The 24,446-nt window shown below is 45.9% G+C and overlaps 1 protein-coding gene across 1 annotated transcript in view; it reads right to left on the bottom strand.

Moving 5' to 3' along the window:
- ABTB2 (ankyrin repeat and BTB domain containing 2) overlaps positions 1 to 24,446 on the bottom strand; it is a 485,106-nt gene that overhangs the window by 141,934 nt on the left and 318,726 nt on the right. Inside the window, exon 3 of the mRNA XM_086959586.1 lies at positions 13,871 to 14,081. Within this exon, the coding sequence (XP_086815712.1) occupies positions 13,871 to 14,081 (211 nt within the window). The remainder of the gene's footprint in view (positions 1 to 13,870; positions 14,082 to 24,446) is intronic.

A 24,446-nucleotide genomic window follows, 5' to 3' on the forward strand; every position in this document is an offset into this window, starting at 1 on the left:
AAAAAAACAGAACGACAATTTAGAGGGAAGGATAAAACCTAACCAGAAGCAAAACCCACTGGGTTACTACAAAAACAGAAAACGTTAGTAAAAGGACTAGATTAATTACAGCAACGCCGGCTTCCACCTGAATACAAATGGTTTGGGAGGAGGCACTACAAAGCTTAAAGGCTTAGCTCTGGTGCAAGAGTTTTTTGGAGCCCAGGCAAAGTTATAATTTGCCATTTGGCCACTCTCTATCCCTGCATAATAAGGTTATGTCTGAGCTGATTAACAGCAATCATTAACCCTCTTGAGGCAAAATCTTTGTGAATTGGGCCCACTGCCTCCGTCAGAGCTGAAACTAATACTGAGAAGTTTAAGTGCATTACTCAGACTTTCCAGAATTCAACTTTTCCAACTAGAGCATAAGGTCGGGAGTAGTTGTACCATTGTGCCCGACGTTCTTTCCCATCGGTTTGCCTGTCTTCATTCCCAGGTCTGCTCACGAGTGAATGCATGAATGCATGAATAAATGCATTGATTTGTTAATGAAGTGAATGAAGCCTTACAAAGTTCTACAGTGACCTTGAAATGTATTCCATCATTAAGGGGGTGTAAAAGTAGAGCCCCCACATGTTTCCTCCATGCTCTTTTCTAGTAGCTGTTTGTGTGCGCTCGGAAGCCTCATGCACGAATCAGTGCAGGGGGGAGAGGGGGAGGGGGGGGGGGGCTGCTATTTCCCAAATCTGGATCAGGCCGATAGTACTTTAATGTTCTGTATAATGTCCTGGCAACACAGTTTCCTTTACTCTTTTATTCTTTCTAAGGGGGTCTCTTAATTTCGAAGTGAAAAGGGAAGGCCAGAAGTAGGGGGTCTTTTGCCACTGCCAAGGGAGGTGGGAAAATGAGCTTAATGACGTTGGAGCAGAATTAATAATCCCCAGTACTCACTATCTGGCACTTGTCCAGTGGGCCATCTGCAACAGGACGGGCAGCATGCGGAGAAACTTAATGTCCAACATGAAGAAATATTGTCTTAGTTAAGCAAATACCTGGAACCAATGAGGACAACCGAGTGATGGATGCTGGATCTCTGTGACTGACTATGGGTCTGATGTAAATTGCAACATTATTGTACCTCATGTAAAGCGCTCTGATTCCTTTGGGTCTAGCCAGCGATATATATTATCCTAATGCTGTCCTAAGGGGCTCCCCAGTCCCTGAGACCTGTCTGGGGGCTGAGATTGTTCCAATTTTTAAAAAGGGCTGTCCACTTGCTCCATCAAACTATAGACCAATTAGTCTACTCGATACCACTCAGAAGCTATTGGGCCGAATTCTGCTGGAGAGGCTACTGGGCTGGATGGAGGAAAACAAAACTTTGACCACCCTCCAAGCCGGTTTTAGATCAGGGGTCTCGACCTTGGACCAGATCTTCAGACTCCAGGTTCTATATTGGAAAAACTGCAAGAGTAGAGGGCGGCAGCCTCTACCTTGGCTTTGTGGACCTGCGGGCCGCATAAGATCTGGTTCCTAGGGAGAGGCTCTGGACGGTGCTGGAGGAACTTGGTTTCCCTCCTTACTTTCTAGACTCCATTACCCGGCTCCACACTGGGAGTTATACCCAGGTGAGATGTGGGAAGAATGGGGAATTATCTGATCGTTTCCCTGTCACACGAGGAGTACACTAGGGCTGCGTACTGGCCCCTACCCTCTTTAGTTTATATGTCAATGGCCTGAAAGACAGACTTAATTGTGCCAAGGACAATGATGCACCACGCCTGGTCACTGGCAGGGTGCCCGCTCTGATGCTTGCGGACGACACCTTGCTGTTGTCGCGGACATCATCGGGCATTCAGCGGGTTTTGGATGGGTTTGTTTCTTTTTGCGCCTCGCGGGGTTTGGAGATCAACTTGGAGAAAACCAAGTTTATGATCTTCAACCCCCCGAGGCACACCCGCCCCAACCCCACATTGAACGGAACCCCCCTTGAGAGAGTCAAGCCATTCACATACTTGGGAGTGACTTTGACAGAACAATTCACATGGGACCAGCAAGTCTCTAAATCCTCCCTGAGACTTGCACAGATAATAGGTGGCATAGGCAGATTTTGCAGCGCCTTATCCTTTAAACCGGTTACCCCTGCCCTAGAGATATATAAAACACAGGTCAGGTCTGCAGCCTTATATGCTGCAGAACTCTGGGGACACACCAACACATGTAACCTAACGAAAGTGGAACATTCTTTTATGCGGCATTTGTTTGATCTCCCGCAAAGTACGCCTCTGCTCCCACTACGCTTGGACCTGGGCCTGGAACCTATTTCTGAGCTGGCGGCAGCCCGACCTCTGCTCTATTAGAGAAGGCTCTGGTCTGTCCCGGAGCTGGAACCGTTTAGAGCAGAATTCAAAACCATTTGGGGGCAGTTAAAGACCAAGAACATCCCATGGCTGGCACACGTTAAGTCTCTTTTTTACCAAATCGGCCTTCCCCAACTTTGGGATACATCGGAGGATAGCTGTTTGAGGATCCAAAGGACTGTCCTGGTGGCAGCTGTAAAAGCTCACAACCTCAAACTGCTACATTGCTCAAATTCCCTGGGCAGATTGTCCAATGAGTTCCTCACAACCAAAGTAGAATTCAGGATGGAGGCGTTCATGGACCAGGTGCAACCTCCACTGGCAAGAAAGCTATACATTCAACTGAGACATGGCTCTCTACCAGTCGGGGAATTCACTTCAAGATGGGCAAAAGCGATGGAGGCTAACTGCCCTGCCTGCAATCATGCCAGGGAAGACATTATACATATCCTCTTTTTCTGCCCAGCATATGGTGAAATTCGGAAGTGCTGGATCATCCCACTTTGCAAAAACTTGGGCTTTAGGCACTGTACTCTTGCCTGTAGAGTCTTTACTTATGACACTATCCCTCCCATTGTCTTTGCTGTTTCCCGGTTTCTTGTGGGTATGTGGAGGAGAAGATCCGCAATAATCCATAAGGACTAAGGGACTATTGTTTTCATTTTTAACTACTCCTTTGATATCCATTGTTTAATAACTTTTTAACTCCATGTATTTATATTTTAATACTGTGCTTGTATATATTTTATTGCACTTTTATGGTCTTTGACCGAAATAAAGTTATCAAAGAAGAAAGAATATTATCCTATTAATTTAATTTGTTCCCATTTAGTACTCTTTCTCTCTTTGTCTACCTCCCTAGCTCCTATCCCCTCTCCCCTGAATTTCCTCACCTTTCTTGCTAGTCTACCTAGCCCCCTGTCCTTTGTGCCCTTTGACTAAGCACTCCTTCTCCCCTTGTTGGGGAAAGATCCAATATTTATACTCTGGAGTCTTAGCGAACCCATTGAGAGAGTCCATTGCGCCAAGGGAGCCACTGACAGCTTTGGTATGATATGGCACCCCTTGCCAAAGCACTCCCTCTCCCCTTTTTCGGGTAAGATCCAGTATGTAGGCCTTGGAGTCTCAGAGACCCCTCTGAGAAAGTCCACCGCTTAAAGGGAGCCTCCCGCAACTGAGATAGGGAAGTGATACCACTTCCCCTGGGATCACAGCATACTGGACTTTGGCCGTTGCTTTGACTTGTCTACAGGTTTGTGGCCCAGTCGCCCTTCCTCTCCTCTTTCCATGCGGTGTCCTTCACCCTCCCCTCCTCTTTCCCGCCTCATTACCTGTCTACTTCCCCAACTCCTCCCCCTCCCCTGAATCTTTCCCCTTGCTTGCTTTTCCCCTTACGTATTTTTGCTTATTGTTTATCTCGACCTTACAAGTTACTATGTTGCCAAGCTCTATTAACGGTGTAACTTTTGTAATAATGTAACCTGTAACTATGATCTGATGCTCATGTAAAGCGCTCTGATACCTCCGGGTCTAGCTAGCGCTATATAAAACCTTTAAAATAAATAAATAAACAAATAAGTACTCCACTGCAAACGCGACAGCGCACCTTGTCTGCCTAATTATCAATCCCTCTGCCCATTTAGAGACCACTAGACTATAAGGTTTCTGTTGTGAAGCCCCCGTTATCTCTGTGGAAAGAGAGCTTCCTCTTACGTCCTCATAAAGCAGGGGTAGTCGGATGAGCGACGTTACACCCCCACCATTTTTAGTGATGTGTAATGGCCTTTTTTTCTGTCCATCACTGACCAGAAAACCCTGGGGGTGAGGAACACAAGAAAAGAATAATGACCCCAACCACCAAGGGGAAATCTCTCAAGGTGTGAGGGGGGTCATTCGTTTTCTCTTTTTCAAAGACAAACTCTCATTTTGGGAATTTGTTTTTGAAAAAAAGTAACAGCTAAGAGTTCAGTGTACGACCGTAAAAAACGATGGCGGTCGTCCACCAAACTTTTTGTACCTTGAAAGGAACCAGTGAGAAAGCGGTTCCCTTCTGGGGACAGAGAGAACTGCTGCGTCAGCAGTTACCTCTAAATTTGACAGATGATAGTCTGTCAAGATGACAGAGGTAATGTACTCTCCCACCCTGACCCATTTAGTGCAGTTCATCAAAGTTGAAATAAGGCACTACTCTGCCCATGTGTGTATAGGTTATCGAAGAGTGCAAACTTCACTGAAGAGCAACGGAGCGCAGATCAAGCGCTGTATCCCTGAGTTATAATTAAGGACCATTGGTGGTGAGTTCTATCTTGTGGAGGTGGGTCTTCAGCTGCTTTCTCCACTGTAGAAGGGTTGGGTCACTTTTGATGTTAGCTGTTAGCTTAGATGAAGCATGCTGGTCATCTGTTTTCTCTTTTCTACTGCTGCCAGTTTCTGTCTGGTGATATCCAGGCTTCTGGTGTGGTGCTGCCCACTAATTTCTCTGCCTTTGGAAGTTCAATCCTCTGCCCTTGAAAACGTTGCAGGCTAGGAAAGGGGACCAGTGTAGTTCTCTCAAGGTAGGACTTCTTTACGCCTTTGATGATATGTATTTTTGCGTGTAGGATCCCTACCAGGGGACCCAGTACGGTGCCAGGGCGACAGCGGGGCAAGGAGTTGCCGTGAGCAGTGAGAGGGCTAAGGTGTGGACTGTTGTTCTGATATAAGTCATTTTCAGGGAGGCAGAATTTCCCTTTCTGCAGTAATGAGAGTTGGTACTATGCTGTATTTATTTTCTTGCACATGTGTTCAGCGGCAGCTAGTGTCAGGGTTGAGTAGCGGGGAGGCAGTGTGGCGTGGGTGTAGCGGATTAGCACGACAACAAGGGACTACACAATAAATAAAAATAAATGAAAGAATAACTTGCCGTAACTTCAGCCAGCCGCATCTCACTCTCTCCTGCTCCTCTGCAGACATGCTCCCAGAATCCACTGCGGACAATCCTGACGCTGCTCTCACAGCACGAGAACAGGATTGGGATTGGCCTGGACGCCCAGGATTTGCCCTCCCATGGAGACTGGGATCCTGTACCTGCTGTCTGCAACTCTGCGACGCCGCTCAGGTTGGAGACACCTTCACTGCGCATGACAGTTTGGCACCTACCACTCCCCCTCTGTGGCTGTCACTCCCCTGACCCTGCCCCCAAGACTTGGCACACTTAGAAGAAATATAAAATGATGATAAACTGGGTTCAAAACCCGTTTTATTACCGTGTTATTGTGCACGTTTTTGGGAGGGTCGTGGCAGTGGGGGGTGGGGGGGGGGTGGGGCGACGTTCCTCCACCACAGCAGAGAAGCCGCCACTGATATGTGTTCTTTGAAGATGAAATTGGTGTCCAGGGAGAACCCAAGTGATCACTTGCTTGCCTTCAGCTGGACGAGGACCTGTACAAGGTCATCTCGGAGATGACGAGCAGGAGGAGTTCAGTCCTGGTTGGGATGAGTTTTAATGTTCATAGAGGATAGAGCCAGAGAGGCCCCATTTGTACCATCCCACCTGGGTGAGGCAAAGACTGTTTTGGGTGTCAGCCATACATCCTAGGTTGGGAAAGACTCCACCCCCCGTAGGTGCATCAATCAATGACAGTTTGGAGTGTGTGCAGCACAAACACTGTTCCCACATCAATCATCATGATGAAAATCTCTCTTTTAGAAAATAAAACACAGTGTTTTCAGGCTGTAGCAGAATCTTTACCAGTGCTTCTCTAGTAAGAAATTTGTATTGGAAAGTTCCAGATTTATAGAACCAAAATCACGCTGAGCCACTTGAATGAACATAATCTGTGACCTCAAAATAACCTCTATATCTATTCTATGATTGATTCTAGATCCAGACTCACCTTCTCTTGAGATTAAGCCCCCGCACCACTGAATGGGCACTGCTCCCAATGTTTCTAATCACCTCGAGACTACCAGTAAGAATAAGTGACTAAAATGCAGACAATGAACCCAAACCCTTGACCCATCAATGCCGGCAAATATTGTAGACTATCGCACATGGATTGTGGACATTTGAGCGAAATATCTTGAATGCTTCTTACCCAGGAAATGACAATCGTTATTGTGTTTTATTGTATTAGTACTATTTATGATTTCTATTCGTATTTACATGTATACAACAGGAAGTACTATATTAATCAACAGGAAGTACTATATTAATCAACAGGAAGTAGTATATTATTCAACAGGAAGTAGTATCAACAAGAAGTAGTATATTAATCACATGACAATCAATCAATCATTCAGGAGAATTGTAAGCGACCTACTTACCCAAGAGCGTCCCAAGGCACTGGGGTGGGGAAGGGGGGGGGGGGGGGGTGGGTTACGCAGTTCTGTAAGTCAAAGAGCCAAGTTTTGTGCACCGTTCTAGAGGTGTTCAGGGAGGAGGCGTTTTCTGATGTCGATCGGGAGCTCGTATGAGGTCTCAGCCGTGATGTAAGAGAAGGCTCTTCCCCCAGATCTGGCTCTGTGAATGCTCTGGGATTTGGCAAGTGTGAAGTAGGCGGATCATATGTTTCTTTTGGGTTTGTGGAAGGGGATTCTCTCGTTGAGGCATTGGGGTCTGGTGTTGTGGAGGCATTTGTAGCCGTGGGTGAGTATCTTGAAGGTGACTCTCTTCTTGACAGGGCACCAGTGGATATTCCGTAGATGTTGGTTGATGTGGGATGCTGAGGACAAGTCTGGCGGCGGTCTTCTGTATCGTCTGGAGCTTGTGGAGTAGATACCTACTTAGACAATAAGTCTAAGTAGGTATACACCATCAGTCCTATTATGGTGCGATGTTTGCTTTTGGAATATGTATTTTTCTTCTCATGCTACATACAAGTAAAAGTCCATTGATGTTTCTATTACACTCTGTACGATATAACTTGCATTTCAAAAATACCATGCGTCTAGGTTTTATGATATTTCTCATAGAGATAAAATTAATGACCTGGGCAACACTGACACCTATAAACTACTGCAAGATGCTATCTTCACAACTCCGAAGACGCCTAAGCACCAACCACATTTGATAAACCCTTCCATTCACCCCCCCCACCCAGGTACATCATGTAACATTACTACCACTCACCTTACGTGTGACGTAACCTTGGAACACAACATTTAATGTAGTATTACTTCCCTTTCTCAGTGCTTGATTTGTAAAAAAAATACTTGCCAGGGCTCTCGGCAGGAGGCCACTGCAGCTTGCACCACACATTGCCATGCCAATGACAGTAAAAACACAACTACTAACCATCACACTCCTACCAGTGTGACAATTCGGACTATTTCCAGCTCGCAAAGCTATGAGGATGGCTTGGGCAGCAGGTAATAGTCATTTTTATTGTATATTGAATTTATAATAAACTGTTGTGGTCATCTGTAAATTTTACATAGCGCCACCTTGTGGCAGACTCTCACAAGCCCCGTTGTTGACAATTATGTGCGGGTGCCGAGCACCACAAAATACCGGCTCAAATTAAATACCCCCCTCCCAGTAGTTACTAGATATTTATTCTTAAGAGGTAGTACGATATTCTCGCTTTATTACAGACAATGCTATAATTAACCCCATATTTATAAAATGCTCCGCATTAAGAAGGCAATTTTCTGACTCCAAATCTGCAGCTGCCACACGCACACTATACGTATCCTACACCTGACCTCGACATGAAAATCACTTTCCTGGAAACAGGATGGAACCTTATTAAGTGGTAGTAGAGTAGCCAGACATGTACCGGTTTACATCAACCACGCCCACTGTACTCTATAGTGACTTTATAATAAGCTGATTCTAAGCCGTCCCAAAGCGACCAAACCAAGCCCCCTCGCGTATTCTTACCGTATATCTGATAGGGACCTTCCTTTGGGGGTTGACTGCTTTACTAAGACTTTAGTGATAATGGCATTTTTTATTTACGATACATCCTTCAGGACCTGGAAACAGCTTGTGTGAGGATTTTATTGATCCAGGGTGGTTGGTTCGTTCATTTGGTCCCTGAATAGGCTTTCGTAACAGGGAAATAATGTGTCCTGTTTTGAGTGTGACTAGAAAGGCTTCTTGACTGAGGGAGGGGTTGATGATATTAGGGAGAATTCTGAGTGCTTCGAATTTCATAATCGAAGATTGAAATAACAAAATGTGACGCGTGTATACAACGACTCTTTAGTCATTAATTTTGAATTCTAAAACTCCACTTTCAACTTGTTTCACAGCCACAAACAACTCCCTGTGAACTGATGGGATACGACATTGTGAACAGTGTTGTAGCACAAATTGATCCGACCTCAATGGAAGGGTCCCTGAGATTTGAAGACAACCCTCAAGGCTAAGATGAAGTTTACCAAATCTTTATTTGCCCACTCCGCAGATCAACATGGAAAGATATGGAATTAGAATTCTTTCATCTTCATGAAATGATGCCTAACATCGATAACGAGACGCTCTACTCCGGAGAAAAAGAGATATTGTGAGTCCGATGATCCACCTTCTACTGACGATGGTCACTTTTATGATGTTCGTGATGACTATGCCACAGATGATGATGCTGAAATGTTAAAGCAAAATATATCCTTAATAATAATAATAATAATAATAATAATAATAATAGGGGCATTTATAAAGCGCTGAGTTACGCGCACCGGCGTGTCCCCGCGCTGACAGTGAGAAAACATGAAACAGGGAAAACAGTGCTGGCAGGACACAATTATCTAGTAAAGAGGTAGGTTTTTAGCTTAGCTCGAAACTTCATTTCTGCTGGTTCCAGGCGAAGGTCCACTGGGAGTTTGTTCCAGTGGTTGGGGGCCAGGTGCCTGGAGGACCTACCTCCCATACGAGCTTTCTTTATCCTGGGAGTCCTCAGCAGTCCTCCGCCCGCAGATCTGAGCGCTCTGGGAGGTTCATAGGCTTCGATCAGTTTCTGCAGAGGTCGGGGCACCCTACCATATAAAATCCGGTGACATGTGCAGAGGGCTTTGTACTCAACTCTGCTCTTTACTGGCAGCCAGTGTAATTTTTGAAGTGCCAGCTTCGAGGGCGCCCTTTTGGGCAGCCTAAGAATCAGGCATGCCGCCGCATTCTGCAGCACCTGAAGACATGCCACGCTTTTACTCGGTGCCCCAAGGTACAGCAGGTTCGCATAGTCAAGCCTTGCGGTCACCAGGGCATGCACCAAGGTTTGGTGGGCTTCCAATGGCAGAAGGTCTAAGACTTTCCTTAGTCTCTTCAGGACCCCGAAGCATACTCCTGCCACCCGATTGATCTGAGGCCAAAAGGTCAAAGCCGCATCGAACCAAACGCCCAGGTTTTTGGCCTCCTGACAAGGGGCAGGAGTTGGTCCAAGACAGGATGGCCACCAGGCTGACGACCAGGCTGACTGGGCTCTCCCTACCACCAGCACCTCTGTCTTGCTGCCGTTTAGCTTCAAACAATTCATGACCATCATATCGGCAAGATCTTTCATGCACGATTGGAAGCCATCTGCAGCAAGACAGGGCGCGTGCGACAGGGAGATGACCAGCTGTGTGTCGTCAGCGTAAGTTACCAATTGGAGGCCATAGCTCTCCACAATCGATGCAACAGGTGCCACATACAAGTTAAAAAGGGTCGGGCTCAGGGACGAGCCCTGAGGCACGCCCTGGCCCAAAGGTACCCCTTTGGAGTAGTAGTCACCCAGCCTCACTTGAAAGCTCCTTCCTGTAAGGAAGGCCTGGATCCACCTCAGCGCGGTGCCGGCGATGCCACCTTTGCTCAGACACTGCAGCAAGGTGGAATGTGCTACAGTGTCGAACGCCGCGCTGAGGTCAAGCAGGATCAAGGCCATGGTTTGCCCTCGTCTACGCCCTGTCGCAGATGTTCGGTTGCCATGAGAAGGGCGGACTCTGTGGAATGACGCGGTCTGAAACCAAACTGCGTATCGTGGAGCAAACCCACCTCCTCTACATGCTTCATGATTTGGGTGTTCACTACCTTCTCAGCCACTTTGGACAGAAAAGGTAGGAGTGAGATGGGCCTCAGATTTTCCAACACCTCAAAACCAATGTGAGACTTCTTACGGAGGGGGAGTACCACCGCCTGTTTCCACCCCTCAGGAAGCGTGCCAGAGTTGAAGGAAATATCCAAGACGTGCCTTATGTAAGGCTCCAGGACACTCAGACTGTCCCCCAACCGCTTAGGAGACACCGGGTCCATAGGGGAGCCAGATTTTACCGAGAGGCACGTCCTGACCAGCTCCTCAGGAGGGGGCGTGATGAAATTTGTGAGGGATCCCAGGATCTCCCTACCCACTGCCGTAACTTCAAACTCAGCCCCCATGGGAGGAGGGTTGGGGAAGGTCGAGTAGATTTTCTCGACTTTGGTGGAGAAATAGTTGGCGATGCGGTTACATGTTTCAATCGAACAGCTCTTCGGGTCAACAGACGAGTCGATTGTGGTCAGTGACTTGTAGATACAGAAGAGCTCCTTAGCAGAGTTTTTTGCCCCTAGAATTTTCCCTGCGTAAAAGGCAGCCTTCGACTTTTTGATCAGTCTGTGATGCAGCCGCCTCTTCGCTAAGAACAGTTCCCTGGCTTGAGCATCATAAGATACCCTCCAGGCTCGTTCAGCACGCTTACACTCTGCCTTTGTCCGCCGCAGCTCTCCATTGAACCAAGGAGCAGATCTTTCCTTGCGGCCGCCCTCAGATGTGCGGCAGAGTGGCGCTGTCTGATCTAACGCCTCCGTGATGCGCCTATTCAGGTTGAAAACAGAAGATTCAATGTCCGCACCTCCAGGCTGGCCTTCCCTTGTCAGTGCTAGATTAAACTCCTCCAAAGAGAATTTTGCCCATTTCCTCCGGGAATAGTTCAGGGGTGCCTGACTACACTTTATAGGTTTTATGTTATTTATAGAAAATGCCACCAGAGAGTGGTCTGTCCAGGGAATTGGCTCAATTGAAGAGACTTGAACCCCTCCCCAGTTAGCAAACACCGGGTCCAGCAGATGTCCTTGACGATGCGTGGGACTAGAGAGCTTGAGTTCAAGCTGAAGTGCTTGGATGTCCCTACAGAAATCCTCCGCTCCTTTATCCTCTGGGCTATTAAGGTGTAAATTCAGATCTCCCAGTAAAAGAAATGTGTCCCTACGTAACGCAGCCTCGGTAAGACTCTCTACCAGGCTCTCTCTAAACTTGGTGCAAGGCCCAGGGGGTCGGTAGACAAGAAAGCCTTTAATCACCGTCCCCCCATGTATTTGTATGGTAAAAGTACCTACTTCACTCTCCGCAACCGGGGTGGACTCCAGTGCACAATCAAGATTTTTCTTAAAAAGGATAGCAATTCCTCCTCCCTTCCCCACAGTCCTATCCTGCCTGACCATGGAGTAATTCTCAGGCATGGCCTCAATGATATCAGAGTCGGAAAACTGGTCTAACCACGTTTCCGTGAGGAACAGGAGATCGAACTTTCTCTCCGTGAGCAGCTCGAAGATATCGAGTCTGTGCTTACGCAGTGACCTCACATTGAGAAGTCCGCACAATAGTGCGGCACGCTCCTCAATGGTATCCAGCACGGTGGTGAAACGATACCGGCATTGGCCACACTCCTTATCCTCACTTGACATGCCATGCAAGCGGGAGCAAATGGTCACCGGCCGTAGGCCAAGGAGCTGCTCCCTGTCCCAGCAGATGTTACTGACCGGACCAGGGGTTCTAGCCCTAGCCCGCGGACGGGCGCAGACGGGCTCGACTTTGGCGACACTTCGGCGCGCCTTCGTCGCGCCCGCTGGCCGCCGAAAAACAAACAGGAAAACAAATTAAAATTATGCTGTGCAGCACAGTCCGTAGTTGAAAGCCCAGCGTGACCGCTGTTTAAAACACAATGCCTGCGCGCAAAGCAGCTGTAAGCCCTGCCACTGCTCACTCACCGCCACTCGCCCCACGTCTCTGGTTCCCTTTTGAAGCCCTCAGCCCGTCTGCCTCACAGCCACTAGACCGCTAACTGGTCACTCACAGGCGGAAGCGGAAGTGACTGTCTATCACCTCCACGCCCTCCGCTCAACGGTGCTAGCCACCCTGTCGGACCGAGGCGTGGAGGAGGGAAGACAAGACAGTCACCCCAAATGCGTCCGGTGAGTCGGGGGATACGGGGGGGATACAGGGGGGTTAACAAAGCCTCAGCCAACTAGGACTTGACCCCGGCGGAATCACCGCCACGAATGCCGCCGAAAAACAAACAAGAAAACAAATTAAAATTATGCTGTGCAGCACAGTCCGTAGTTAAAAGCCCAGCGTGACCGCTGTTTAAAACACAATGCCTGCGCGCAAAGCAGCTGTAAGCCCTGCCACTGCTCACTCACCGCAGGATAACTAATTGTCAATAACTGGGTTGCTTTCCTTCAACGGGTTGCATTTAACGCAAAGTTGCATATGATGTCACTCAGGATCACAAGTCGGAAAACTCCTTGTTATTGGCAGCCACCCATCTAGAGTTTTCTGTTGTGTGAAGCCCCCGACTCAAATACTCTTTCAATGTTCAATTGAAGCCATGCACCAGCTGCACGGGGCAGAGAAGTCACGAGAGAGCTTTACACAAAAGGTCCTAAACTCTGCTAACGCTACAGAGCAGTATTGGTGTCCAACCCTGTCACCCGCTGGCCAGGTGTCTGTTCCATCACTAGAGCAAATATTTAAAAGAAAACATACTTGCTACTCTCTTTACCTATACCAGACTTCCCACAGCCCTATCCCATTACCCTGAGGAACTACCTCCCTTACACCGTAATATTATTCAATATGTCAATATTATTCAAAAGCAATGCCTAGTAGACTAGGCCATCCTCTCCCTTCCCTCCACTTTCTACCGAATGCCTACTCTCTACTCACAATGCAAGAGAGGAGAGTGGCCGCCATGCTGCAAGCGGCTCAATAAGAACCAATATCAGTGTGAACTTCAGTCCCTCATTATTCGTATAGCGGGTCTACGCAGAACCTCAACCAGCAGATAAAGTTGTGCTAGATGATGCTAGAACGCCACCCACATTACCCACCACTCTGAGGTCTGGGGAGAATCAAGAGGTGGAGAAAGTGGCTGGGACCATAAAATACCAATGCCATAACACCACCTCTCTCGGATCTCTGGACTACCGAAGGAGGGAGCAGACCTACATCCACCAGTACATTGGTCCATCGTCAGAGCCGGGAAAAATTAAACGCAACTTTCACAGCTTTGATGTGCGAACAGTGAATAACCAGGTCTCAAATCTGGTATTATGGATAATGGCTTCCAGGAGAAACCATACACAGCAAAACATTTACCCCTATTGTGGGTAGAGTAGAAGAAAGAATGTTGAAAAAGCTGTTGCTAAAAAAGGTAGGGAACTGGGCATGTGCGCAACAATCTGATTTATCATTAAGTATTTAGACCAGGTTTTTTCTGTCCTCCAACAGCAGGATCCTCACTATCAGCACCAATATATTTAGCATTAAAAAATTAAACAAACCTCCAGCTGGGTGAGTCCAGTATACGCCTACCTTTCGTTGTTGAGAGCCATGCGCGGTGGATCCAGGTTCGGATTCTCCATGGACTCCATCTGCGGACATCGCAGGAAGTAGTAGAGCGTGTGCAAGGCATCGGGGGACCAGGTGATTGGCTGCTGCTGTCGCGTCTGTCGGATGGGGCTCATGCCAGGGCGGAGCGTGTTTAAACACTGCATGTGGTGCATGGCTCGCGATACTAAGTCACCTACATGTTAGGAGAGAAGATGACAGCCTTAGTATGCATTTGGACCTATGTACTGCACAAAGTAAAGACAGAGAAACATTTTAAAGGTACCTCTAATTAAGTTAACATTCTGTAAAACAATGGGTGCATCCTCTTTCTGAGCTGACTCACTTTTCAAAACGCTTGCGTACTATCTTTGAGTTGACCTGTATTCCCCTTTTACAGCACTTCTTGAGCTAACTCTGAACAAATACAGTTTTCTAACACCTACATCCTCTTTCTGAACTGATTCAGTTTCCCAAATCCTACACCATCTTTCTGAGCTAAATCAATCTTCCAGATGTTTTCACCTTCTTTCTAGCTGATTGAATTTTTTAAACATACACACCCAGTTTTCAAGCTGGTTCGGATTTAATAACCCGGCAATTTTTATGTTTCAATTCACAAGGCTTTCTTTTACAACTCTTTGGCCCAAATTTCAGTCTCTCCTCTCCATTCTTAAAGTTTGAATTTTTTCTCCTCTTCTCAGTTGTGTTTGATCACCTTTCTCACAGTTGCAGGCGTGTCGTAGAGGTCTCGTTTTTAGGGCAGGTCTGGTTTGCCTGACACCATATGATTTTAGTCGGTTGCGCAAGCATAGATTCCAAATTGAGTTAAAACAACACTTTGGCTCTGTGCTTGGAAAAGAATTATAGCTAAAGGAATTGTTTATGGTCCACGTGACTATGGGCAATGCCAGTACATTATACCCGGTACAAAAGGGGGTGGTGATGGACGGAGCATCTGAATCAATCAAACACTCACACCCAGTCAAAAGATCTGGGTTTAATCCATCACCGTTCTTTAGCCCACTCTGCCACCCCAGTTGAGACATGGCCATATGCAAATCAGTCTGACTCTGTGCCTCATGGGAACAGTCCAGCCCGAACTGCCAAGCCATGTCTTCCCTGGACCGGAAACAAGCTTCCGAGGACCGGTTTCTGGCATTCCAGCCGTCTTCAGCCCGGCTTGCTTGAATCCAGTGGCAAAGTGAGCAAGGGACTCACGTCTGAGCATACCCTCCCACACTTATGGCGGCCAAAAGCGGTACAAAAGGGGGTGTGATGGACTGAAGACGGTAGGAATGCCAGAAACCGGTCCTTTTGTGTGGGCTACACTCACGCAGCCCACACAATTGCACATGGTTCCATTCGGCTACATAAAAACGCACACTCAATGCCACACAGAAATACGTAAAAGTTTGTTTAGATATGCCACGTGGATCCATGCACACACGAGGCATACACGCTCTTATACAACACACACATCCAAACGCGCACACATGGATCCGTGCACAATGTGTCACACACACACACATGCACGGGCAAACACGGCCACCTGTTCACACATTCATCACTGCTCTTGTGCTGCATGGAATATTACAGTTGGTGTTGCAATATTTAGCATTGCCAATAGCTCAAACTTAATTAACCCGAGACCTATTGCATTGCAAATGCTTGTTCAATCTGTATTGATGTTAGCATAGGTGCCAGGGTTCTATCCTAACACATTTTGCTTTTGCACACAAACATATTTTCTCAAAGCCGCCATCTGGATTTAAAAGCTCTGCATCAACTACTGTATTAATAAAATCCTTTAGGGATTATTTTTAAAAATTCACTTGCATACATTTATTAGTGGCTCTACCCAGAATGTATTTGTAGGAGAAAGAGTGCATTCTTATGCCCAAATTGTGGATACCTGCAACAGTGTACAGTTCTGGTTGTGCATTTTGTTAATTACTACTTGCAAAATGGTCTTGTGTGCATTTCTGTATGCAGTGGCCTCAATTGGACTGTGCCTGTAAGCGTTTGCTGCGGCTTGCACTACCACACTCCCACCAATTGCAGCTATTGAGCAACATAACAGTGTGAGTTTAAGGAATGCAGCAGTCTGCTCATATTAGCCAATGTAAGGCAAGAATGATGGAGGGCCTCTTAAGATGACTGCAAGGCTCCTAACTTGAATTCAAGCTAGATGTGCCTGACTTCAGACCTTAAGGAGGCCCTGAAAGACATCAGGAGCTGAGATAACATTATTGTTCACACAGCTCTCTGATGGATGTCACGTGTTGTTTTTCTGAGTCCCCAGATAGATCTTGCAGTCTGTGTGTTCTCTTTTGTATGTGCATGTAACTAGCATGATCGAGGTAACTGTTAGCAGCAATACTATGTGTCTCTTCTCGGAGACTCAGACAAATTTCAAGTGCTCACCGACCTTTTTCCACAGCACCCCCCACCCCCAAGGGGCGGCAATCTGAGGGGTAGCCCCGGGCGCCACAAGCTCTAGCTACGCCCCTGGGTACAGTGGGTGTAAACCAATGGTCTGGAATGTGGACCCGAGCAAGTGAATTTGGAATTTAATTCAAGCATTCCAGCCATCACATTGTTGTATTTTGTGGTGATTTGTTTGGGACAACCGAACAATGTGATAACTTGTGGATTACCTGAAACTAATCTACCTAGTTTAGAAAGTTATTTTTGATTTGTGTGGGTAGTACTCCCGTTTGTCATTCAATTGCATCTAATCACTTTCACCAAACAACTAAAACATTATAACCTCAGGACACGAGAGGCGGAATAATAAAAGTTATTTCGTTTTTAATAATATCCTGGGTGCATGAACACATTTCAGTGCAGAGTGAAGGAGAAGGCGAGTCCTTTCCACAGGAGGCCCTCTAAAAACTATAAAAATCAATGACGAAGATACAGAGTTAAGACTGCGCATCACGTTTTGTATACAATCTCTTGCTTTCTGAAATAAACCCCATCCTAAAAGACTTTTCTGTGTTTGAAGGTGATTTAAGCTTAAAGGCCCCAGGTAACGTTTTCCGTTCCCATGTCAGCTATGTTTTGCTACCTTTTACTCTTTAGGTAACTTTTAAAGATAAAGTGGTTCATTTACCAGCTTTACTGATAGACATACGGACAAGCACCGTCAGACCGTCATATTCTCTATTGGGTCCATGCAACCAGTGCTTTAAATGGAAAGATAGGAGTGCAGGTACTCACTCTTTGGAGTACCTGTTTGCCCCTGAGAAGTGCTGCTACTCTCCCATTTAAGTGCATGGTGGCAGTGCTGAGAAGATCCAGTACTCTCCCATTTAAGTGCATGGTGGCAGTGTTGAGAAGCGTAGGTATTATTCTCCCATTTAAGTGCATGGTGGCAGTGCTGAGCAGTGCCAGTACTCTCCCATTTAAGTGCATGGTGGCAGTGTTGAGAAGATCCAGTACTCTCCCATTAAAGTGCATGGTGGCAGTGCTGAGAAGTGTAGGTATTATTCTCCCATTTAAGTGCATGGTGGCAGTGCTGAGCAGTGCCAGTACTCTCCCATTTAAGTGCATGGTGGCAGTGCTGAGAAGATCCAGTACTCTCCCATTAAAGTGCATGGTGGCAGTGCTGAGAAGTGTAGGTATTATTCTCCCATTTAAGTGCATGGTGGCAGTGCTGAGCAGTGCCAGTACTCTCCCATTTAAGTGCATGGTGGCAGTGCTGAGCAGTGCCAGTACTCTCCCATTTAAGTGCATGGTGGCAGTGCTGAGTAGTGCCAGTACTCTCCCATTTAAATGCATGGTGGCAGTGCTGAGAAGTGCAGGTATTATTCTCCTATGTAAGTGCATGGTGGCAGTGCTGAGCAGTGCCAGTACTCTCCCATTTAAGTGCATGGTGGCAGTGCTGAGAAGTGCAGGTATTATTCTCCTATTTAAGTGCATGGTGGCAGTGCTGAGAAGTGCCAGTACTCTCCCATTTAAGTACATGGTGGCAGTGCTGAGAAGTGCAGGTATTATTCTCCTATTTAAGTGCATGGTGGCAGTGCTGAGCAGTGCCAGTACTCTCCCATTTAAGTGCATGGTGGCAGTGCTGAGAAGTGCAGGTATTATTCTCCTATTTAAGTGCATGGTGGCAGTGCTGAGAAGTGCCAGTACTCTCCCATTTAAGTGCATGGTGGCAGTGCTGAGAAGTGCAGGCATTCTCCCTTTCAAATTAAAGAAGTGCAGGTACTCAGTACTGGTCCATTTATAGCAGCATTAGCGATGGAGATATCAGAAAAGGTGTCCCATATTTGCAAAACACGCTAGTTTTGAACCAGTCCAGTTTTTAACGAGAAAAAACAAATGAAATCGTTTTTTTTTTTTAAATACCCAGATAGTGGGTGTTGCAGCATGCATAGTGGGCACACCACTGCATATAATGTAATCTTTTTTATCGAGAGTCGTAATGGATGCATGCATTTTATATGGTTAGATCTGTGAAGCAGCCGCCTAACACCCTAAGCGCTATACATCTCAATAAACAAATGATCGGCACAAGGCCTTTTTGACTCGGGAATGAATTGCGCCATTAATGACAAACTCTGGCGCCGCCGTGTGAGAAGAACCGGTCCTTCCTGGGCCGGAATCACACGGGTGCCCGTCGAGTGATTTCATTTACCGCAGCCCTGCGGGCCTCGCCCGGTGAGTGGAAAACTCTCCGCGCGTCTCCGAGGCTTCCTACCCGTTCCTGGCTCCGGCACGAGCCGAATGAATGGACCCAAAGTCCCTGTACCCCGACCCCGGGGGTTCTGGGCGTAGAGTGTTTGGAGGTGCGGGACCTCCCTCCTCCTTTACTTGTGGCGCGGGCCTTCATGGGCAGACCACGTGCTGCTGGACAGTAACAGGGAAGGCCTGAATGGCACAGCCTGCCACACAAGCCCCTCTTGTCCTTCTCAATAAATGGAGGTGTGTGAGGGAAATCTGGAGACTATATACTCCAATTACAGCAGGTGCTGTAGACTCTGGCACTCGCTTTCAAGCAGAGCCTTGCGTGGCCTACTCATCCAGTCCTGGTTTTACCCTTGCACTCTCAGCAGTACTTCTTTTGCACACCAAAAAAAAAGAAAAAAAAAGTGGTAGGGCCCTTGTCAGGGGTCACTTCCGCTTGCACCACCTACAGCCACTGGCAGTGCTGCCAGTGACATGCCATCACAACTACTAACCCTCACTCTCCTACGAGTGTGATAATTCGTGCTATTCCAAGCCCCCATAGCAATAAGAACAGTTTGAGTGGCAGGATTTAGTCATTTTTTTGTACATTGAATTAATTAACAAATATTTTTGTGTTCACTTCTAAATTAGACAAACACTGCCATCATGTGGCAGACTGTCATAAGTGCCGGTGCTGACAATTAAGTGCTGGTGCTGAGCACTGGAAACCACTGGCTCAAATTAAGCACTGACTCTCAGTTACTTCTAGCTGGGCATTTATCTTCTCATTAAGTAAAATATTGCAGCTAAAAGCCAGGATTGGGCATAGGCTATCTTACTTAAGATCTTTAGAAAACACCTTGACAAACAACTCTATCCCGTGGTTTAGTGGAATTCACTTAATAGCAGCAAAAAAGGGCACTGCAGAGAAAAAAAACGCAATTCTCTTTACCCCGTCATGCATCTCTAGCAGACACCAACAATAGGTTTACTAGAATAAACATATAGTATGGGGTTTCTGGTTTATTGTGAAACTATTCACTGTATAGCCCTATAATATAAGGAGAATGTGTCTTAAGTCTACACATTTTTGCATAGGGGACTGCATAAGGTACGCTATTCAATACTAATCAATGAGGGTGGCACCATGCCGCATTTTCAGGATCTCCACAAAAGATAAATGTAGAAACAATTACTCTGAATGGGAATCACTTACATGCTATGGGGTGATCCTAAAAATCTGGCCAGGAGCCAGTCTTAAAAGGGCCAACATTCTCCATCCTTGGCATCTGGTAGATTCGTAAATCAGGGCCGATATCTGTATGTATTCCAAAGGCTGACAGCAAGCATCGCCAAAGCCCTGCTGCCATGGAAACCCCTCTCAGGACCACCCTGAATTCTGGAACGACTACTGCTTCATAAACTTAAACTTAACTTTACTGACACTCCAATAAAACCAAGCCAATTTGCCTCAACATCAGTCAACCCCAGTAAACCCCAAGGACACTTTACCACTTCTCCTCATCCACCGCAATCATTTTCAGAAAATCATTCATATAGTAAAAAATTAAAAACAAACCACAGTTTAAAACCTATTTAAGACGTTCCATGACAACACCATCACATTTGTTACACCAAAACTTCTCTTGCAGAGCACCCTGGTGATCAAAATAGTTACCTTCATTTATATTTGCTTGTCTCCCACAACTTTGCTCATCTGCAGCACCTACGCCGATGATTGCTACCATTAAATTAGTAGCACTCTATGACACACATAATGAATATGCATGAGGTAAATTTACATCTCATACACTTCAAAGGAGATTTACTCATATTTGTTTCTGTACTTAAACACCGGAGTGCATTTTACTACACTGTGCAGGCAGAATTAGCCCAGCCTGTACCACTCCTTGTTAAATTGTGGGTAACGTTTGTATCACTTCATCTAAGGCAGCTCTTATAGGAACACTGGAGCATATTATCAACAACTAGCGATATTTATCGCTGAATAAGCTTAGCAGCATTTTTTTTATCGCCATGCTTCGCCGGATTTTATCGCAGAGATAACGTGCTATTAGCAATGTTTATTTCTAGAGCGATAACATTTCAGGCGATAGCGGCGAAATGCATGAATATCCTGGAAATCCAGGGATTCTCAGGCATTATCGCTAATAGGGACTTAGCCTGAATATCCACCTCCCATTTGATATACAGGCTAAGAAGTGGTCTGAGCAGGCGTTAGGCTTTGGAGAAATTCGCGCTTAGTGCGAATATTCCCATCGCTACGCCTGTGTTAATAATAGGTGATAGTGATGTTAGCGACTGCTTTTATTTGCTAACAGGTTAGGTACGCCCACTTTGCATGTCATTAGCAATAAATATTGGTGACATACAAAGCGGGCCCCAAACTGCTCGCTATCGCCTACAAGCTGTCGCTAACTGCTGTTAGCGACAGCTTGCTAATAGGGCAATAAAATTATCGCCGCTTAGCAGCCAAAAACGGCCGCTAAAGCGGCGATAATCTCATATCACCAGCCTTGGTAATATGCCCCACTGGTTATTAGACAATCTACTGGTGAAGACACGAGATCTTTGGCGCATGGATGCAATGGGTACCAGGAGGTGTGGTGCAGCAGCCAGAGCAGCTGACTCTGGAGCACGGGCTCATGGGTTGGGCGCTGGCGGCAGCTAAGCTTGGCCCCCTGTGACTCTGGGCAATAGCTCACTTAATCTCCCTGATGGCTCGCCGCAGCGCCTAGACACCCTCTGGGTGATTAGTTTGCGCTTTACAAATGCCGGATGGATGGATGGAGGTCAAATGCAGGATTATACTGGATTGTTGCTACACTCAGTGGTGTTAACCCAAAAATCCTTTCAAACCATTTATGGAAGGAGCTAGGCAACTTCAATCCACCCCTTTCAATCTTTTATCTCCAGCCAGTGACTAGATGATTGAGTTTTTCTTCATATTTAACACTACAACAAAAATGGCTTTAGAACTAGATGGTTGAAAAACATCATCTCCGACCAAAATGCCTCCTACAGGATCATAGAAATGGTGCTATAAGTGCCCCCCCGCTATCTGCCATTAACATATCCTCCATTTCTGTCCAAGCAAGAAACTGAAAGAGGACCCGCTGCTGTGGGGTACAGGACCAGGCCAACACCGAGCAACAACAACAGAGAACGCTCTGAATAAAAAAAAAACACACACAATCCACCCGAGAAAATAGAAGTTTATGTTAGGCTTAGCACTAGGACTCTAGTTAGGTTTAAGATTTGTTTCATGGTTCGGTTTGGGGTTACGGCAAGAATAAGTGTATGGTTAAGGGTTAGAGTAAGGGTTATATTTATTATAGGGTCAGGTACAGCTGATTAAAGGTTAGGTTTACAGATTGGTTTAGTGTAAATAACCGATTTGATTTAAGGTTAAGGTTAGGATTAGATTTTGTGTTAGTGTGTGTAAGAGTGCGTCACAGTCATGCTGCAAAAGAGGTGCTCAGCATGCTTGTTATTTTTCTTTACTATATGTAATTAGTAACTCACAGGTAGTTTTCAATGATATGTAGACTCGCAATTATACTTTCTGAAAGATAAGTATGAATACAACTGACACGTTTCGCTCAGGCATACTTCGCCAAGGGATTTTTTTAAGGCAGTTACATTTGCCTGGTAGTGGTCATAGGACACAAACAGGACAACCCACATGACATGTGCCAAGACTGCAGCTCACAAAATGCCCTTTTGCATTTCTCACCTGATGTAAAAGAAAGACTTTGCAATGCATGTAGAAGACTCTTATAGTAAGTGCGCCATTGCGTTTTTACACCAGAGCACTCTGTGGTTGTCTGCAGGTTTAGCAAGTAAATAAGTTAAAGATAAACAACTTTTTTTTAAATCAATAAGTTTTGTGACTTGTCATTAATATTCACAGTAGTTGCTGCTCTTCTGTTCCTCAACATGTTAGTGGGTATGGTTGATTTCCATGCAGATGTCCTAAACTAGGACAGTAAGGGTAGGGAAGAGTATGTGCAGCTTGGTGGGTATTTCTTAGAAGGACATACAACTAAAGACCCTCTTTCCCCCACCCTCGGTCCCACTCCCTCTAGGGATCTGGGGGTGCAATAGGAAAGCCTTTTAAATACATTCCTATGTGTCAAAATAATGTGTGCCTGAAATATTAGGCACTTAAACTAGCCACCGAATCTCAAAGGGACTTGAAGAAAAACAAGATCTCTTAATGGACCTGCTAGGGGAAATCTGCACCAGAGAAGCAACAAAGCGACAGAAGAGGTCAGAAAGGCACATAGAAGCTGGAACCTTGAAACGTGACACCAAAGAGTAACACAGCTGATTGCAACAAATAAAATTACAACTAGGAGTATGCAAAACTATTCTTTTACTGGTAAAGTTTGGTGATGGTGACAAACATCACAACTGCACTACGTTGTTGGTATTCTCCATAACAGTTCTCAGTATTTTTCTGGATATCATTTTACCACTTATGCAGCATTCAAAAGCAAAAAAGAAACTCACTTTTCCTGGAAATTTTTATTATTTTCTGAAACTTTGTGAAGTTAAGAAATGTAAAAAAGACTGCAAAACCCAACATTGTAATCTGGACACAGTAGAGGAGGATTTTAGGTAGCATTGCGCATTCCTAAACTTTGGGATTTGAAACAGAAGAATAATCGCTGAGCTAGAATAAACCTAGAGGCTGAAAGAGGCTGCTTATTAATGGAGTCAGGGAAACGCTGACGGAAATGAACAGCTGTGTTTAGAATGCGCCCAAGCACCAGAGTATAGGCTTCCAGGCACATATAGCATTTGTTCCCTGTTGCAGATGAGGCATTCCCCATTTGGTTTGGCATGCAGTGGATTTTTTTACCATAACCCTTGGGTTTCATGCATATGTTACAGAGCTTACAATGCCGTTATGTGCATGGTTTTATACTTGCTATGTTTTTACGCTTGAGAGCACAGACACCAGGTGCCCCACCAGCACCTTCCATGACCCAAAAGAGAAGTGTAGATCACTCAGTGGTCAAACGTGCTGCACAGCCCATGACTATTACAGTTTGGCTGCCCTCTACTGGGACGTCCGCTTCTGTGTCGTACTCAATAAGCGCAGCTCCACCTTTAGGAGAATGCGCTTTGCACTAGGCATAATGCTATGACTGGGGTCCACACAGGAGTGTAGCGTATGGTTAAGGTACAAATGGGGCTCAGGGGAGGCTAGAAAGTGCAGAATAAGAGAGGATTCCGGGAATTACACTTGCTCAGTACAGAGAGGTCTGTTGATGTGCTGACCAGGGAATAAACTATAGCCAGGGCCACTGGAATTATGTGATTTTGCGGCGTTGCTGATTTTCGCAGTTATGTTTTCACCGCCTTCTGCCACATAAACCATCATCTACCACATAATCTGTAGATTTTAATAAAAAAATTGTTTCTTGCTCAAATGGATCAAATTACAAAAAGATGGGTTCCTGTGCACCAGAAGGCTTTTTGTAAAGGTTGACTGGTCATCTTTCAGTTTCTGATTGTTGTATTTGGGTGTTAAATTGGTACTAATTAAGGTGAACTCGTTTCTCAGACAAATGTACCACAGTATGCCGCATTATTTGGCTTTTTCTGCCACATAATGTAGTCAACGTTGCTGTATAATTTGGTCCTCCTCTGCGCATAATTTCAGTGGCCCTGACAATAGCAACTGAAGGACTGGATTCCTGCTTTGGCTTAGTAAATATAGAATTGTTGCTCTCTGAGTAGCTAAGAAGGAGTACATCATGTTTGCCACCCGCAGAACAGTGGAATGGTTGCTACTGCCAGTGAGAGGATAACTGATTTTACTATATGTGTGGCTGAAGCTGTGTCCCTCTGT

Source organism: Lissotriton vulgaris, chromosome 2_2 (genome assembly GCF_964263255.1).
Source record: "Lissotriton vulgaris chromosome 2_2, aLisVul1.2, whole genome shotgun sequence".
Lineage (NCBI taxonomy): Eukaryota > Metazoa > Chordata > Amphibia > Caudata > Salamandridae > Lissotriton > Lissotriton vulgaris.